Source organism: Syngnathus leptorhynchus, chromosome 18 (assembly GCF_054491065.1).
Source record: "Syngnathus leptorhynchus isolate UIUO chromosome 18, UIUO_Slep, whole genome shotgun sequence".
Taxonomy (NCBI): Eukaryota; Metazoa; Chordata; class Actinopteri; order Syngnathiformes; family Syngnathidae; genus Syngnathus; species Syngnathus leptorhynchus.
In genome coordinates this window covers 7,856,022-7,875,758 of record NC_141212.1, presented here as the reverse complement: position 1 = coordinate 7,875,758, position 19,737 = coordinate 7,856,022, and the positions used below count along the sequence as shown (strand labels likewise).

The window sequence follows — 19,737 nt, the reverse complement described above, 5'->3', positions numbered from 1 at the left end:
TGCTTCCATTAAGACCAAATCCCTCTTTCTCTTTCAAGTACAATGTAACAACAATCTTACTTGAAATTTCTAACTACTATATGTGGGTTGCTGTGAAAATGTGCTTTTTATTCAGGAGGAAAAATCTGAAAAGTGCTTCCATTCAGACCATATCTATTTGTCTGTCTGTCTGTCTGTCTGTCTGTAAGTCCGTCTGTCTGTCTATCCATCTATCCATCCATCTATCCGTCTATCCGTCCGTCTGTCCGTCCGTCCGTCTATCTATCTATATAGCTCAATAATGATGTCATTGGTTGTCAAGTTGTAACCTAACATTCAATGTAGGTTATAAGTATCAGTTTTCTTACCCTGACAGTGAGAAAAACAGGTGCATGCCCAGGACCTCCACCAACATTCTCTGGGTTAAAGGTGGTGTATGGGTGGCACATGAAAGGGGGCTTCAGAATGTAGCCACATTGTCCATTCTGCAAGAACTTGCCTCTGTTTAGATCCATCTGTTCCCCAGGAGTTTGGAAATTCAGGGCCACTGGGGAAAAAGAACAACAAAGCATAGCTGTCCATAACATATTTTTGAAGCGAGCACTGGACATGGATTTAGTTTTGGGTGCATGCAACCCACGTCTGAAACAAAATTATGTACATAAAACCTCAGAAACTACAAAAGTGTGATGCTTGATTAGTGTGAAGGCAAAGGTGAAGGATTCTTACCAAGTTGGCAGCCTCCATTCCACATTTCCTGAGGGTTATAGTTGGTAGACTGTAATCTCTGTCCTGAGGGGTAGATCCTGCTCAGATGGTGGCTATTGTGACGGACAAAATACATCCCTGGAAGGTAAGAACAAATGAACGCAGCCCGTCAATCAGATACGCAGATCTGAAGAAAAAAGACCCAAAACTGATTTCACGTTGGTATCATAAAATACTAAATATGTAAACTGCAAACAACCTTGCTTTTCTTTTTTTCATTGCATTGTCAAATGTTTTCCAGCAACTTTTAAATCCAAATAAAGAAGGCTTGTATAACTTTAGATCAATTACTAACTACTTATTATGCCAAGCATAAGTTCAATGGGAAAAAAAAACCCTACAAATAACCAGTGATGGGCATTCCGTCCCTGGGATAACGGTCAATCTGTCGGTCCCGGACGGATAATTAAAGGTTTTTAAAAAGGGACGAAAATGGGTTTTGTTGCCACCCGGGTCAAATACCAACTGACAAAAACATGCCCAGCTTGTCTTTTGTGCTTAATGTGGCAATCCAGACCAAATATTAAATATCATGATGCGCCAATTGTCTTGTGCGTTCATGGCATTTGTATGCTGGAAGTAGAGTAGGTCTGCCTTTACTTTGCAGCGAACAAGAGAAGCACCTCTCCTCCTCGTCAAAAAAGTTTACACATCCCTAGTAATTCTAGCGTTCTGGCGCACGTGTGTGTGTGTGTGCATATCTGTGTGTATCTGTGATTGTGTCACATCACAAGGACCTCTAAATAGCCTTCATCGACCTCAGAAAAGCATTCAACACCATCAACACCATGAGTTGCTCTGGAAACACCTCTCCAAACTAGGCGTACCACCCAAGTTTCTAAGTATCCTCCAGCAGCTGCATGTTGGGATGGAAGCCAGAGTGCTCATAGGTGGGCTCCAGTCAGAGCCCTTCAAGGTAAATGTTGGGGTGAAGCAGGGCTGTGTCTTGGCTCCAGTGCTCTTTAACATCCTCCTCTCCGCCATTACGTGCCTCTTCCATCGATGATGGTGTCCAGGTGGAGTCTCGCCTAGATAGAAGCCTCTTCAACATCCGACGGCTCCAGGCCTACATAAAGACCAAGACCTGCCAGATCTATGAGCTTCAGTATGCTGATGACTGCTCTGTATTAGCTCACACCCCTGACTATGCAGCACGCGGTGAACACCATTCCCTGCCTATACCAGGCTGTTAGGATCCTGAACTCTCTCCCCGCTCCGCCCTCGGCTGCATAACGTCCTGGCCTTTTGGGCCACGTTGGCTGCCTTCCACTACTCCTGTGTTTTTGCGCTGCGTTCTGACTGCTGTATGCACACTTGCTGCATTTCAATCATGTTGCTCTTATTCATTATTTATTTTTTATTTATTCATTGCTCTTATTTGTTCATTGTATGTGCCTTCCTGTTTTTACTTTTTGTATTTTTGTATGTTTTGTTTGTCTGTGGTCTATATATATGTATATATATATATATATATATATATATATATATATATATATATATATATATATATATATATATGTATATATATATATATATATATATATATATGTATATATATATATATATATATATATATATATATATATATATACACACACACACACACACACACACACACACACACACACACCGTAATTTTCGGACTATAAGTCGCTCCGGAGTATAAGTCGCACCAGCCACAAACTGCACAATAAAGTGAAAAAAAACCCATATATAAGTCGCACCGGAGTATAAGTCGCACTTTTCCAACACAAAATCCAACACCAAGAACAGACATGAACCAGCAACAACAGGCTAAACAATACGGTATGCTAACGTGACATATACACAAACGAGGAGCTGAGATCGGGCCTGACGTAACATTCAGAGCTATTCAAATAAGTATTACATAAATAACACCTTTATCAAAGGATCTGTGTTACTCTAATTCATTAAATCCATCGATCGTCTTTTATGTAAACAATGCCGCATATGCACCGCGCCGCTGATGTTAGACTCGTTGTAAGTCGCATTTCTAATTATTCCACGGACCCATATAGCAATACAGTAATCCCTCCTACTTCGCGGCTTCAACTATCGCGGCTTCGCTATATCGCGGGTTTTCAAAAATGCGGAAATGAATTATTTTATCGCAGAAATTTCATCATTTCACGAGGTTTCGCGGCCACTTGAGTTTCTTCATTTTCCTTTAATAATGATAGCTTACGTTTAAAAGTGAAATGAATAAATTAAAGAGTCAGTACAGTATACTTTATCGTCACATGTGACTTCAGGGCGTTCTCGCTGTTGTATATTTTGGACTAACTCATGTTCCGTAGTGGGAAAACCCCGGATGTGGGAGGGGGAGCTTCGGGGACGTTCAGTGTCGCGATGTACGGCCAGTGAACTGACTGTGATGAAAGGAATAAAGCAGTACCCATCACGTCGTTGTCTGAACCATGCTTGCTACATCAGAACCTGGAAAATAGTAAAGATATAACACTCTCCACCGGCGGTGGCCTTCATCTGGACATAGCAATACACTGTTAGTCTCGTCGCTAAGGCATGAATGCGGAGCGCACAGTCCATTGATATGAAAGTCCCCTAGCAGCGAGCTGGTTGATGTCAGCGATAAAAATAGAATATCTTCCAAGAATAGCTCAAAAAAATCTAGTTTCTATTTCGCGGAAATTCCCATTTCGCGGTTGGGTCTGGAACGTAACCCCCGCGAAGTAGGAGGGATCACTGTATATGAAGTATATTTCAAATAACAACAATATTATTCCACCTCCTGTGTGGAGTTTGCATGTTCTCCCCGTGTCCGCGTGGGATTTCTCCGGGCACTCCGGTTTCCTCCCACATCCCCAAAACATGCTTGATAGGCTGATTGAGCACTCCAAATTGTCCCTAGGTGTGAGTGCGAGTGCGAATTGTTGTTCGTCTCTGTGTGCCCTGCGATTGGTTGGCAACCAGTTCAGGGTGTCCCCCGCCTACTGCCCGATGACGGATGGGATAGGCTCCAGCACGCCCGCGACCCCCGTGGGGACTAAGCGGTTCAGAAAATGGATGGATGGATTATCAAACCATCTGTGTCACTCCTAATCATTAAATCCATCGATCAAATTCCTCGTCCTTTATGTCAACAACGCCGCGCGCGCGCCGCACAGATCTAGTATATAACATATTGGAGCGTTAACAAAGTACCAGGGAAGACGTGGGTTTGGTAAACGGCTCTTTATTTAACAAAAAAAGAGTTCAACGAGCCAACATCTACTGAACTGTAACAATAAAAACATATACAAGTTGCTACACGAAATAAAATATAGCAAATAACTATAACATAAATACGTTTTTCAAACCTTGTGTCACTCCAAATCATTAAATCCTTCAAACGTGGGGCCCTTCGTCATTTTCCTCATCCCGTGATCGAATCCTTTGTCCTTTATGTAAACAACCGCCGGGCAGTGCCGGTGACGTCACTTGCAGTTTAAATGACAGTAATCCATTGCTACATCGCGGTTTGTTTATCGCGGTTTCACTACATCGTGAATTTTTGAATTTTGAAAATTTGTGAAAAAAAATCACATATAAGTCGCTCCTGAGTATAAGTCGCCCCCCCACCCAAACTATGAAAAAAAATGTGACTTATAGTCCGAAAATTATGGTATATATATATGTGATGGCGGCTCGGTGGCGCACTGGGTAGCACGTCCACCGCACAGTTAGGATGGTGCGGGTTCAAATCCACCTCCGGCCCTCCCTGTGTGGAGTTTGCATGTTCTCCCCGTGTCCGCGTGGGTTTTCTCCGGGTGCTCCGGTTTTCTCCTACATCCCAAGAACATGCTTTGTAGGCCGATTGAGCACTCCAAATTGACTCTACGCCCACGAGAAGTGGCACCAGCGACATCGTCGCTGACCCCCCACAGCACCCGTCCCCTGCCCCCTCTTCCCCTTGGAGCAAGCGTCATCATCGAACACGATGGACAGCTGGTGTGCGTGTGTGTGTGTGTGCGTGCGTGTGTGTGCGTGCATGCGTGCATGCATGCGTGCCCCAATGGATCATCACCTTATCGTGGTGGGGCACTTTGCGTGTCTCCATGACCCCTAGAGCTATGTCGGCAGGAGTCTCGTACTCCTGGCGGGGTTACCCAAGCCGAACAGGTTGAAGGGTAGAGGACAGACTAAGACCGATACAGTGCTCTGGGGATACACATATGGGTAGATATCTGACAGACTGGATCTCTGGCAGTCCCCTGCAACTGCACTCACTTGAAGATTGTCTTGAGCTTCTTGTGCCACTGGAATGTGGTGTGTGTGGTCAATATTGTGGGGGAAGGAATTGCGCACCTGATCCCACACACAAATCCACTCTGTGCAAGCACCAGCTTCTTCTGTAAAGTTCTCTGGCGACAGGATAAAGCGACGGGGGTAGGTCAAGGATGTGACTGCCTAGCACAGGGGCGGCGTGGGCTTGATGGTCGTTGGAAAATTGGGATTCAGTGGTGTCTCCATCAAGTTTCGCCTGGATGGGAGCAAAGACGAAGATGACAGACTCCAACATCTAGGAGCTGCAATATGCAGAACACTGTGCACTCCTCGCCCACACCCCTGATGCCATGCAGTGTACATTAGACACTGTGTCATCAGTCTACCGCTCATTAAGTCTGGTGATCAACACCCAGAAAACAGAAGTACTTATACAGGAGAGGTCCCCATACCCTACACCCCCAGTGTTTACCATCAGCGGCACACTCCTCAAGGTCGTTGAGCAGTTTTGCTACCTCGGCAGTACTCTGACCTCAACATGCCAGATCGATGACGACATCCAGGCTCGTGTCAACTCAGCTTCCTCCGCTCTCGGGTGTTTGAAAATAACAATCTTTGAATCTCGACGAAAGTGTCAATCTACAGGGCGGTGGGTGTCTCAACTCTGTTGTGTGGGTCAGAATCCTGGACACTATACCGCAGACACAAACGCTGCCTTGATGCATTTAACATCAGATGCGGGTTCCTCACACAGACATTTTAGGGTTAGGGTTCTCTCTCATGCCTGCCGGTAACCCCGCCTGTCACACACTTCACAGCCACACTACGCCAATCAGCTCAATCACCCACACTTGCCGACAACTAGTTAACCTACCTAACTAAATCCTGCTATCCAGCCACTTCCTCGTCAATTTTTCGCATGATGCTACCCGCTCTAACTCCCGTTGCCAACCTCTCATCTAGCCTGCTGCCTGCCCTGCTCATCTGCCCGTTATTGACCACGCTCTGCTCGCCGCCCGTCCTGACTCTCTGCTTCTCCCCGACTACGATCACCGAAAGCGTCATACCCTGCAACACGCTTGCGTTGCTGCTCTCTTTCTCAGATCAGCTACTGCTCCTCGGCTTCCCAGCGCACCGTGGAGCGCTTTCCTCCACGTAGCTGCTACGCCCAATCCCCAGCCACGCTGCGGGAGAACCATTCACCCACTCCTGCTTGAGCTCCAGCATATATATATATATATATATATATATATATATATATATATATATATATATATATATATATATATATATATATACATACACACACACACACACACACACACACACACACACACACACACATATATATACATATACAGTAATCCCTCCTACTTCGCGGCTTCAACTATCGCGGCTTCGCTATATCGCGGGTTTTCAAAAATGCGGAAATGAATTATTTTATCGCAGAAATTTCATCATTTCACGAGGTTTCGCGGCCACTTGAGTTTCTTCATTTTCCTTTAATAATGATAGCTTACGTTTAAAAGTGAAATGAATAAATTAAAGAGTCAGTACAGTATACTTTATCGTCACATGTGACTTCAGGGCGTTCTCGCTGTTGTATATTTTGGACTAACTCATGTTCCGTAGTGGGAAAACCCCGGATGTGGGAGGGGGAGCTTCGGGGACGTTCAGTGTCGCGATGTACGGCCAGTGAACTGACTGTGATGAAAGGAATAAAGCAGTACCCATCACGTCGTTGTCTGAACCATGCTTGCTACATCAGAACCTGGAAAATAGTAAAGATATAACACTCTCCACCGGCGGTGGCCTTCATCTGGACATAGCAATACACTGTTAGTCTCGTCGCTAAGGCATGAATGCGGAGCGCACAGTCCATTGATATGAAAGTCCCCTAGCAGCGAGCTGGTTGATGTCAGCGATAAAAATAGAATATCTTCCAAGAATAGCTCAAAAAAATCTAGTTTCTATTTCGCGGAAATTCCCATTTCGCGGTTGGGTCTGGAACGTAACCCCCGCGAAGTAGGAGGGATCACTGTATACAGTAAATTTGCAGATTATTAATTGAATGAGTTAGAAATGGATTTGAAAAGATGATTACGTAATGTACCATAAGTGTTTCAAGTACTTCGTAAAGATATTTCGATAATTCCTTATTACATTTTTAAGTCAGTATTATGGATCAGGCAGAACGACCAAATGCATCACAACTCTGTTTTTTGATGGTGAGGGAAATTGGTACGTGAAAGACTGGATCGCTGGCAGAGCGAGTGCAGCGAGGAAGCAGCGTCAGAGCGAAGCACAGCAGTACAGGCAGACAGGCAAATAAGTGGGTGAGGTACATCGCTGAGTCAGACATTGGCGAGGCAAGCTTGTGGTCGGGAACAGGCGAGAGATCTAGTCAGAGTGGGTATGTAGCGGATGGGGCAAACAGGCAAGCAGGATGTGCGGCAAAGGCAACAGGCACCGGTCGAGCAAACATGTAAGCAGGACATGAACGGGTTAGTCAAACAGGCAGGCGAGGTCAGCAACGGGAGTCAGTTTGGTAAACAGCCAGCAAGCAAGGAAGGGTACCAACACAGACAAACTGACAAGGGAATGGTGTTTAAATTAAGGTGTTAACGAACCAAGAGCTGAAGGAACAAACACATGGCAGTAAGTAGCTTTCAATATTCAACAGTGTATACAATACCTGAGTCTTTGACATGTCTGAGGGCTTGACTTTCAGAAAATGAGGACATGTGGCTTGGCGGGGCTTTGACAGCATGTTGAAAACTTTTAAAGTGTACACTGCGGGTGTACACAACCAATTCTGACAGCTCTGGACTCATCTGAGACACAGCGGGCTAGAGTAACAACAAACAACTGGTCACTCCCAAAATATCCTCACCATAACAAAAATAATGACATGTGTAGACCTTGTCAATCTTTTTCCTTTGCTGGATACTGCTCCCAGCTTGGCTGACTTCATCGTCTGATAAGCTGAGGTCTGACGAACTTGATGTGCAGTCATCCGCTGTGGTCTCTTGCTTCCCTTTAATCAAGATTTTACCCTTAAGAACCTGCACACAGTGCACACCACAGTTTACCCACAAATAACCCACAATAACAATATGTTCGACCCTTAAATTTGAATAACAATAATCCTGGTAATAGGCAGCTCGGTGGCGCTCTGGGTAGCATGTCCGCCTCACAGTTAGGAGGGTTCAGATTCAATTCCAACCCCGGCCCTCCCTGTGTGGAGTTTGCATGTTCTCCCCGTGTCCGCGTGGGTTTCCTCCGGGCACTCCGGTTTCCTCCCACATACCAAAAACATGCTTGGTAGGCCGATTGAGCACCCCAAATTGCCCCTAGGTGTGAGTGCGAGTGCGGATGGTTTTTTGTCTCTGTGTGCCCTGCGATTGGCTGGCAACCAGTTCAGGGTGTCCCCCGCCTACTACCCGATGACGGCTGGGCTCCGGCACGCCCGCGACCCCCGTGGGGACAAAGCGGTACAGATCTATCTATCTATAGATAGATCTGTACCGCTTTGTCCAGAAATTCTATCTATCGATCGATAGATAGAATTTTAAAGCTGGACTATTTTACTCTTGACACAAGAGGAGGGTTAAAATAAGACCAATAAAATATCCACATTTTTATATATTGAAGGAGGGCATAGAGATTTATGCATTGCATGCTCCAGAATTAAAGGGACAGTAAAACAAGGCCAAAATTGCCACTGATGTGATTGGACTGTATTGAAAAAAATTCTAAACTACAATTGTCCCCTCCCAAAAGACTCTGAAATGATTTCACAGTATTTTGGAACAGAATGGCGGTGAACTGGCTGATGCCCACTTTTTGGGTGGAGTCTGCTTGATTTGACAGATGAGCCTAACCCTTTTTTCATTTTCCTGGTATAAAATACATAAACTGGGCTAGTTAGTGAATCATGAACCATCTTAGCTATTGTGTCCCTTTAAGCATTTTTTGGGCAACCATGAGCCAGGTTGTGGTTTCCCTGTCAAAAGGGAAACAAAAAAAATGCATATTTTACTTTTCGTTTTTATTTATGGTTGTACAACATACCAGCTTCATTAAAATTAAGTTTGTATTAAGTCTAGCATCAATATCCCTAGCCGAAGCTAACAACATGAGGCTTCCATTATAATGTCGAGCATGTGCCACTCATGTTTTTATCTTTTGATACACAACATCCTGTTTCTGCTGGGTTTTTGGGTGAAGATGTGCTTTGGGGCATTTTTGGCAGCTGTGACTCAGAAATTTGCAGTGCTCTAGTCAGGCCAGTTTCTGAAGGTAAGTTAGGCATTGACCATAAACGTTACCGGCAAGCTGTTCTGTCACATATGCTCTGTAAAACTTATTATGAATAATGAGGTTTCCAAACATGCTCATTGCTTCTCAAAAATATTGGGAAATATTAATTGTTAGGGTTTATGAACTATCTTGATCGTATGATTATGTTGGGATGTAGACTAGAATGATGAACTTTGTTTTAACCGGGACCCTCTGAAATGGTTAACCATTTGCTGAGGTGACCACCACATGTAAATTGTCACCCCCACCTTGGCCACCACACATGTAAATTGTCACCCCCACCTTGGCCACTCTCACCCCCACCCTTCTTCTCTCAATAAATAGCCTCTTGCATGACTCCAACGGCAGACTTTGTTCGGACATTGCTGTATCTACAGTAACGAACAAATTCTCCACTTGCAAGTGTTCAAAGGGAATACTGTCTCCCGTGTGGTTCTTGCAAAATAAGTTAGAGTCAGAACATCCCTAACATTTTGGTGCCGTGACCCGGATCCAAGATACCCACTGCTGATCGACGGAGGACGACGTGCTGCATTGTCGACAAGCCAGCGTCCATTAGGAGGACCTGGTAAAGAAAAGTCCTGGCAAGAAAATTTTTAGCTGGGCCAGCATCTTAGGTCTGCCTTCGTCGGACAACAGTGGATTGACGGGATCCGGCAGTGCAACGCACCAGGGGACAAGTAAGTTAAAGCCCTAAAATTGTGTGATTGTGTTGTTGTGAAACGCGTAAGAGTGGAAAGTGCACGGAATATAGCTTGGGTTCAAGTCCCAGTGGAAGGAACAGACTGAGAAAAACAGAGCTTTCTTTTCGTTCATCGAAGATGTGCGTAGATTCTTCTTTGTCTGTTCTTCCAAGCTGCAGGATCTGGCTTGGGTTGGAGTCCCAGTGGAAGGAACGTGCTAAGGAACACAGAGCTTCTTTTTTGTGATTCAAAGAAGGGTGTAGATTTTTCTTTGTACGTTTTTCCGAGCCATAGAACAGCTTGGGTCCAACACCCAGTGGATGGAACGGGTTAAAAAAGACAGAGCTTCTTTTTCTTAATTGGAGAAGGGCGTAGATTCTTTTTTGTCCGTTTTTTCCCAGCTGTTTGGAAGGGTTTTTATACCCATCCGGGATAGGCTTAAAAGTTAAAAAGCGCTAAGTTGTGTGGTTGAGTGTGTGACTGGTAGGATAATTTGACTAAGAGGCAATTGTTGTTGAACAGTCAATTTAATCCTGCATTGAGGATCCTCAAAAAAGAAAAAAGAAAATTGGAAAATAAAAAAAAATAAAATTGGAAAAATCTAGAAAAACCTAGTTAAGATGGGAAATAAAAACGGTAAATCTCTAGCTCTTGAAGGTGATGAGAAGTACATGGCAAGTAGATTTCTTAATTGTATGCGATACATGCCAAAGTGGAAGAAAAAGTATGGAGTAGAAGGGAAGTTGAAAGTTGAAATGTGGAAAATAGTGGTTGATGTTTTGGAGGAGAGTGTGGCTAGGAAGACAAAAGGATTGAGAAAGGAAAGAAAAGAGAGAGAATTGCAATGTGCTAGAGTGTGGTTGAAAACTTCACAAGAGCTAAGAGAACAAATTCAAAAGACCAAAAATGGAAAGATAAAAAGTGATGAGGTCACATGTGTTTGTCAGACCAGAACACAATAAGGCCCCAGTGCGCAGACGCAAGGCCGCCATATGGTTCAAAACCCCCACCAGATTCTGACAACTGTTGGAACTGTGGGAGACGAGGACACTTTGCAAGAGTGTCGTTATGCAAAACAAGACCAATCAAAGGGTGGAGGAAGGGGCAGAGGAAAAGCCAAATTTTCAGCAAAACAGGCTTCCTCCTCTTTGACCTCTCATGCTCCTACTTTTGGTTTAAAACATTTTTTTAGGTTATTAGAACTCCTGTACATACAATGAAATTATGACAATGCTGATTGTATGCCCAACGACAAATGACAAGGGGTCAAATTATATGTGCACACTGAAGTTAAAATTTGCAAATCAAGTGGTAAAGTAATACAACTTGTTTCTAAAAGATAAATAGAAAAATTAGAATGTGCTGTCTTCGCGTGCGTGGGTTGGACCAGCTTCATGATCGACCGCAAGAAATGGCCAGCTTGTGACGAATCATTGATGCCAGGTCTCCTCCCCTCGCACCGAGAGCTGTACGTGTGTGCATATTTGTTAAACTGATAAACTTGGCTGGACCTGTGTACAAAGGAATTTGTTAGACTGTGGTCTATCCAGAAACAGAGACAATTTTGAAGAATAAAAATAAAAAAATACAAAAGAGAGGAAAAGAAAGAAATCTGTAGGCAGAAACTGGTTTACACTAGTGCTCATTAGTGTCTCACCCTGATGACAAATTCGAAAGACAGAGAAAACATGTTTTCTGGAATTGGATGAAGCAAAATTGTGGTTTTCACACACTGCAAAACTAATTTGAGAAAAATAATTGATTAGTTGTGTTGTAAGAGTCTGCAAACTTCTATATTTTAGTTAAATCTGAGAGATTGAGTTGGTTAATTAAAATAATAATAATAATAATAATCTGATTAATTCGACAGCTGTTTTATTTGTGTTGAGTTTTTTTGGATTGGTGAATTGTTCTATCGGGAACATTAGGAATAACTAGGAAAGGGATTGTGTTGAGAATGGTATATGAATTTTGTGTGGAGGACTTGGATAACTTGAGACCAATGTGATGAAAAGACTCCTCTTTGGTGACTGTGTGTGAGATGCAAATGAGCAGGGACGAATGATTTCCTGAATGAAAGGAGAATATAGGTTGAATGGTTGAAGTTGTTGGAGACTACTATGGGAGATTGGTAGAGCAACTTTGACGAAAGAGTGATTTTGTGCAAGTTAAATGCTAAGAAAACAAAAACAAAAAGCCCAAAGAAAAAGTTGTTGCTAATTACTAACGAAGTTATGAGGAAGTGGTGTGGGTGTTTAGAGGGGCACGCGCTTATGCGCTTCCCTGGCTCATCAACATTTGTTTGACTGATCAAAGGAACCATTTGTTACAGGACTTAACATCCAAATCTAACCGGGATCAGAGAATCTCCTTTAAACCAGGAGGCAATAAATGGGACAGCCCCTGTCATAAATGGTCTTTTGTCAGAAGGAATCATTAGGAAGTGCTTGGATTCTCCTTGCAAGACTCCTGTTTTTCCAGTCCAAAGGACCAATAAAATTGATTGGCGAATCTGCACCTAATGTGCCTGACCCACACACGCTTCTAAACACTTTTTAAGGCAGCGGCAATTGCGACACATTCGCATCATACATCAACAATTCACTACCTTTGGTTTAGATGCTTACTTAAAAAAAATGTTGTAATGCATGTCCTGTTTGTGTGAAACATAATCCACAAGGGAACATGAGACCTAAGAGAGGCTCCTTTCCAAAACCGTCTTACCCATTCCAAATCATGCACATGGATTTTATTGAACTCACACAAAGTGGACCTCACAAATACTGTCTAGTGATGATTGATGCATTTTCCAAATGGGTTGAAATAGTTCCATCTAAACGAGCAGATTCCCTAACAGTGGCAAAAGCCATTTGCAAAACCGTCATACCGGTTCATGGCATCCCGCAGATCATTTACAGTGACAATGGTCCACACTTTGTGAACCAAGTTGTACAAAACATGGCTGTACACCTTGGGATAACGTTAAAAAACCACTGTGCTTGGCACCCATCCAGTGCAAGCCTGGTTGAACGAGCAAACGCTACTATCAAAAGCAGGTTGAAAAAATGCATGGAATCAACAGGCAGAGCCTGGCTGGAGTGCCTAGACTTGGTGAAACTCTATATGAGAATCACCCCCAATTCAGAAGGGCTAACGCCTTTTGAAATCATCCATGAGAGACCATATAGTCTACCCGTGTTCACTCCAAATTTACAAAAAGCAGATGAAGAACAGACCTTGGCAGATTACATGATCAGAAGGCTCAAAATGAAAGATGTGTTAAATGCAAATTTACTGCCGCTTGATTTTTATTCCCCACAGGCCAAGCCAGGAGACTGGGTCTACATCAAGGTCATCAAAGAACTGGGCCAGCCCACGGTGGGAGGGACCATTCCACCACCCCCACTGCGGTAAAGGTTGCTGAACGGCCCAGCAGGCTATTGAACAAATGGTCTTGCAAAACAGGATGGGTCTAGACTTGATGACTGCAACACGACGGTTCTAGCAAGAAAGCAGATCCACCATCGACAGCGTCCCCGCCCCCAATTCAAATAGAGGCAGAATAATCCTCTTCCCCCTTGGTGGCCAGGTAGTCTACCCTGGCCACTGAAGACTGAAGACGACAACCACGTGGCAGACATTTCTAGGTTCTCCCCCGACGAAGCAGTGCTGCAGAGGGGGTGAGAATTGTGCTCACCCTCCAACAGTGGGCGTGCCAAGCCCCCGACGGCTGAACAATCACGAGCAATTTTTGTCTTGACTGTTGTTGTTGATAACATTATGGTCGCCTAAGGCAGAGGGACCGTGTGAGACTTTTCCTGCATTGTAACATCTTGCCGCAGGTTTTTCACTCACACACTAAAATTGATCTACGTAGATTGCGTAGATGATGTTTAGCCGAGCATGTTTTACAGAAACGTAATGATTTGGCAATCGAAAATGCTTCGCAAGTGATGGGTACAATGGTGTGCTATTTCTGTGTTTTGATTTTATTGTTGTTTTTCTTTCTACATTATATTTTCTTACTTATGTTTGATTGATCGGGGTGGACATAATCATATGATAAACAGGAGGGATATGTTAGGGTTTATGAACTATCTTGATCGTAGACTAGAATGATGAACTTTGTTTTAACCCGGACCCTCTGAAGTGGTTAACCATTTGCTGAGGTGACCACCACACATGTAAATTGTCACCCCCACCTTGGCCACCACACATGTAAAATGTCACCCCCACCTTGGCCACTCTCACCCCCACCCTTCTTCTCTCAATAAATAGCCTCTTGCATGACTCCAACGGCAGACTTTGTTCGGACATTGCTGTATCTACAGTAACGAACAAATTCTCCACTTGCAAGTGTTCAAAGGGCATACTGTCTCCCGTGTGGTTCTTGCAAAATAAGTTAGAGTCAGAACATCCCTAACATTAATAGTAGGAAAAAGTCTATATTTAAAATATATAATTCATTCTACTGATCACACACACTGCTCTGTTCGTGAAAAAGATACATACTTATTTGCGCTATTTTTATTGTATATTCTCTTTCTTGGGTTCGACAGTTCTTATCTTTGTATTCAGCCTTTTTCTGAATAAATTCCATCCACTTGAATATGAAGCTGAAATGACCGTTCAGGACCTGATTCCGAGCATGCTTCACTGCTAGTTTCAGGATCAGTTTCATCATGACTGAATCCCAGAGCTGACCAGATATTGTGTCTGTTTGTTTTTACAAAGGTGTACAGAGCCTTTGCAGACATCTCCTTTTCCAACTGGTCACTCAGATCTGTCCACACAGTAGCGATTGGAGTGGCTATGTTACCATTTTCAAGTATGGCCTCTTTTGAGCAGAGAACTGCAACAATTAAATCATTGTCTACTGCTGGTTGTTTGGGCATCTAGTTGAAGGACAAATAAATATAATCAGGATTCATTGCTTGATGAATGATTGATTGCGTGTTATTATAATTCCTATGCATGGACGGAAAAATGATGCGAAGAGAAATTTATTTTGACATCAAAATGTATCTAGCATGCTTTCTTTAGAAATTTTGTTTTCTTGGTCTGTCCAAATTACACGCGTCTAATAAAACAATGTTAGCTAAATAGCGATTCAGACTACCTGGGGTGTTTTTAATTCTATATTGTATGAATTTTTTTTTTTTTTTTACACATTTTACTTACCGTAATTTTCGGACGATAAGTCGCGGTTTTTGTCATAGTTTGGGTGGGGGGGCGACTTATATGGGATTTTTTTCAAAATTAAAAAATCCGCGATGTAGTGAAACTGTGATAAACGAACCGTGATGTTGCGAGGGATTACTGTCATTTGAACTGCAAGTGACGTCACCTGTGCCGCGCGGCGGTTGTTTACATAAAGGCCAAAGGATTCGATCACGGGATGACGAAGATGATGAAGGGCCCCACGTACTACCGGCATCATTAGCGGCTTTGTTTGTAAGTGACACGAAGGATGAAGAGTTTGAAGGATTTAATGATTTGGAGTGACACAGAAGGTTTGAAAAACTATGATGGCTTTTACGCACGTCTTTCTCGACGCGAGCTCTCTTTCACCTCCGTGGATGGAAGTTGGTGGCCGGCGCTCGGTTGGGTGGCTGTCCGGGGACGGTGGATGGGGCTCGGACATGGCTTTTACGCACGCCCGGTCATACTCTCCGGAGCTTTCTTTCACCTCCTTGGATGGAAGCCTGGGGCCGGAGCTCGGCCGGGTAGCCGTCCGGGGACGGTGGATGGGGCTCGGACATCACCGTCATCATTAGATCACCAAAAATGATTCCCGAGCGCGGCGCTGCTGCTGCTCACTGCTCCCCTCTCCCCCAGGGGATGGATCAAAATCACATGGGGATGGGTTAAATGCAGAGGACAGAGCCCTTTGAGACTGCTTGTGATTTAGGGCTATATAAAAACTTGACTTGACTTGACATGGCTTTTACACATGCCCGGTCCTATTCTATGGATCTCTCTTCCACCTCCGTGGCTGGAGGTTCAGTAGTTGTTGGCTCGTTGAACTCTTGTTTTGTTAAATAAAGAGCCGTTTACCAAACCCACGTCTTTCCTGGACTTTGTTCACGCTACAATATAGTTATATATTAGATCTCTGCAGCGCACGCGCAGCGTTGTTGACATAAAGTACGAGGAATTTGATCGATGGATTTAATGATTTGGAGTGATACAGATGGTTTGATAATATTGTTGTAATATGATAGTTATTTGAAATATACTTTATGTATCGTTATATGGGTCTGTGGAATAATTAGAAATGCAACTTACAACGGGTCCGACGTCAACATATGCGGCACATACACGGCATTGTTTACACAAAGCAAGATCGATGGATTTAATGAACTGGAGTGACACAGATGGTTTTGTAAACGTGTTATTTATGTAATACTTACTTGAATAACTGAATGTTACGTCAGGCCCGTTCTCAGCTCCTCGTTTGTGTATATGTCACGTTAGCATACCGTATCGTTTAGCCTGTTGTTGCTGGTTCATGTCTGTTTTTGGTGTTGGATTTTGACAAATAAATTTGCCCCAAAATTGCGACTTATACTCCGGTGTGACATATATGTTTTTTTTTTCACTTTATTGTGCATTTTATGGCTGGTGCGACTTATAGTCAGAAAATTACGGTACTTAGGGTCAACAGTCCAGAGAAACGGAGAGTGTGGAAAAGAGGTGATGAAGTGCATACAAACAGGGTGGAATCGGTGGAGAAAAGTGTCAGGGGTGATGTGTGATAAAAGAGTATGAACAAAAATGAAGGGAAAGGTGTACAAGACCAGCGATGCTGCATGGTTTAGAGACAGTGACACAGGAAAAGACAGAAGGCAGAACTGGAGGTGGCAGAGATGAAGATGCTGAGGTTCTCTTTGGGAGTGACACGGTTGGATGGAATTAGGAACAAGTGCATCAGAGGGACAGCACAGTTTCAGAGATAAAGCCAGAAAGGTCAGACTGAGATGGCTCGGACATGTGCAGAGGAGGGATAGTGAATATATTGGTAAAAGGATGCTGAGATTGGAACCACCAGGCAGGAGGTCAAGAGGAAGACTAAAGAGGAGATTTATGGATGAAATGAAAGAGGACATGAAATTAATTGGGGTGAAAGAAAATGATTCACAGGATAGGGTGAGCTGGTTCGCTGTGGCGACCCCTGAGGGGAAAAGCCGAAAGGAAAAGAAGAAGAAGAAAAGGAGGATTGATTGGTAATTGGACATCCTATTATTTTTAAATGTTATTTTTATTCAGTGTTATCTGCACCTATATTATCAAAAAGGTTTTGTGGCTACCAGTGGGTTTTTTTTTTGCCCTGAAGACAGACGGTCAAAATGGCTTGCTGACACCTGATTTAGCTTTGAATTTATACAGCTTTATACAACTACATTTAATGTATAGCATTGGATTTTCAACTTGGTCTTTTTTCAGCTACATAACATACTTCCGGTGAAGGCAGGGTGTTGGAATCAAGGCCATCGATGGGCTTGGTAAGCAGTTTGTCTCCAAGAATGCTTTTCAGGTGTCGAGCCATCACTGACTGCTGCTCCACAGAGCAGTGGTTCTCCAGGGAAAGGATGAGAGGGTATGCCGATGCCTAAATCATGATATGTGGGAAATCAAAGATCAGAAGAAACATAAAAAGCAGTAAGTTGTAGAAAATGCAATTCAAAAGTGCTTCACACTGTACCCTGGCTGGCAACTGGTTCAGGGTGTCCCCCACTTACTGCTCAATGACTGCTTGTCCCAACAGGGGTCGCGGGCGTCCTGGTATGTATCCCAGCAGTCATCGGGCAGTAAGCAGGGGACAACCTGAACCGGTTGCCAGCCAATCGCATCGCACACAGAGACGTAGAACCATCTGCAGTCACACTCACTCCTAGGGACAATTTGGAGTGGCCAATCAGCCTACTAGGCATGTTTTTAGGATGTGGGAGGAAACCGGAGTGCCCAGAGAAAACCCACGCGGACACGGGTAGAATATACAAACTCAACGCAGGGAGGGCCGGAGGTGGAATCGAACCCGCACCCTCCTAACTGTGAGGCGGATGTGCTACCCAGTGCCCGAATATAAGCCCCCTTGTTTTTATTTTTATATATTTAATTTTTATACAGAAAATAATTACATCTGAAACAAATGATTATAACAATATATTCAAGAGAAAAAGCATGTTATTTTGCCTCATTCAAATCATGCAAAAACTGTCTATCACATCTTAATATCTGAACAGTTAAATATGTAAACTAAAGTGTAATCACATTTGTAAATGAATGGCTTCTGGTTTTTAAAATGTAAATAAATCAATCTACTGTGATAAAACAACAAAATTGCAATAACTGCATTAACCATCAAAGTATATATGAGCGACTTTTAGTCCAAAAAATTACGGTGTGTGTGTATATATATATATATATATATATATATATATATATATATATATATATATATATATATATATATATATATATATATGGTGTGTATATATATATATACATATATACACACACACACACACACACACACACACACACACACACACACACACACACACACACACACACACACATACATGCATACATACGTAAAAGGATTTCATTTTAACCTTGCCCAGATGCAGATCACCTGGGCCCCCCTCTGGAGCCAGGCCTGAGGGAGGGCTACCCAATGCTCCACCGCGCCGCCCCTATATACCGTTTTGACCCGAATATAAGAGGATGTTTTTTGCATTGAAATAAGACTGAAAATGTGGGGGTCGTCTTATATTCGCGGTATAGACATTATACCCATTTTCACTTGTGCGCAGCGGTAAGTTAAAGCTTGCTGGTATCGACTATGTTGCTGTGATGGTCTGCATCTTTGACACAAAGTGAGTATGTACATTGCATTGTTACTACTGTCCACTGTTGTGCCGTTTGTCCGATCGCGGTTTGCTTCGTGTGTGCGCCGTTTGATTGACAGCTCCGGCGCGCGCATAATCTACTGAGTATGTTGCTGTGATCGTGTGTCTTTGACATTTCATTTCTTTACATTTCAAAAACCATAAGCCATTCATATATTCGAGCAATGCTGGGGTTGTTAAAAAGGTTCATAAAGGCCAAACCAAACAGTCCACCGTTCCCACTGTTTGGTTTGTCCTTTATGAGCCTTTTGATCCTTTATGAGGGTTTTTAACAAACCCAGCATTGTTTAACCTCGTCTTAGTGTTAGTCTTTTGCCCTTACCTTAAATGCATATTCATTGATTGTCTCTATGACTTCAACAAAAGACACTTTGGAGGTGAGAGTGTAGCCATGGTAGATGACTGGCTGTCCTTTATCTCCATCCCAACAGTCCAACTCCACACAACGACAACCATGTTTCAGGGCTCTAAAAGAAAACAGGCATCTTACTAAGTTACTAGTATAACTAATGAAATGTGCCTTTAGATTTTATTTTGCACTTTATCAAAATCTGTACATTTCAAAAGTATAATGCAATATAGGAGGACATCTACTCCTGGTTGACACTCATAAGATGGAGTTAAGAAAGCTGGCTGTGTTGCAGTCACGCCCCCACAGCCCGCAAGGCTATTTGCTAAGTTTACCATAAACAAATAGCTCTCCTCGCAAAAACAAGTTTTACATCGTATCTGCATTCCCCAGTAAATTGTTGAACTACAATAGTTGTTTATTTTCACGGTGTGTATTTTTTTTTTATATACTCTGGTTCAGTCCCCCGCCTGCT

General features: G+C 43.2%; 1 protein-coding gene across 1 annotated transcript in view; it reads right to left on the bottom strand.

Moving 5' to 3' along the window:
* Nucleotides 1-19,737, bottom strand: part of LOC147042758 (1-phosphatidylinositol 4,5-bisphosphate phosphodiesterase delta-3-A-like) — a 61,437-nt gene that overhangs the window by 5,198 nt on the left and 36,502 nt on the right. Inside the window, exons 8-13 of the mRNA XM_085936897.1 lie at nucleotides 19,236-19,380; nucleotides 17,458-17,610; nucleotides 7,914-8,057; nucleotides 7,688-7,841; nucleotides 709-825; nucleotides 348-526 (exon numbers count right to left, since the gene is read on the bottom strand). Coding sequence (XP_085793023.1) covers nucleotides 348-526; nucleotides 709-825; nucleotides 7,688-7,841; nucleotides 7,914-8,057; nucleotides 17,458-17,610; nucleotides 19,236-19,380 — 892 coding nt within the window. The remainder of the gene's footprint in view (nucleotides 1-347; nucleotides 527-708; nucleotides 826-7,687; nucleotides 7,842-7,913; nucleotides 8,058-17,457; nucleotides 17,611-19,235; nucleotides 19,381-19,737) is intronic.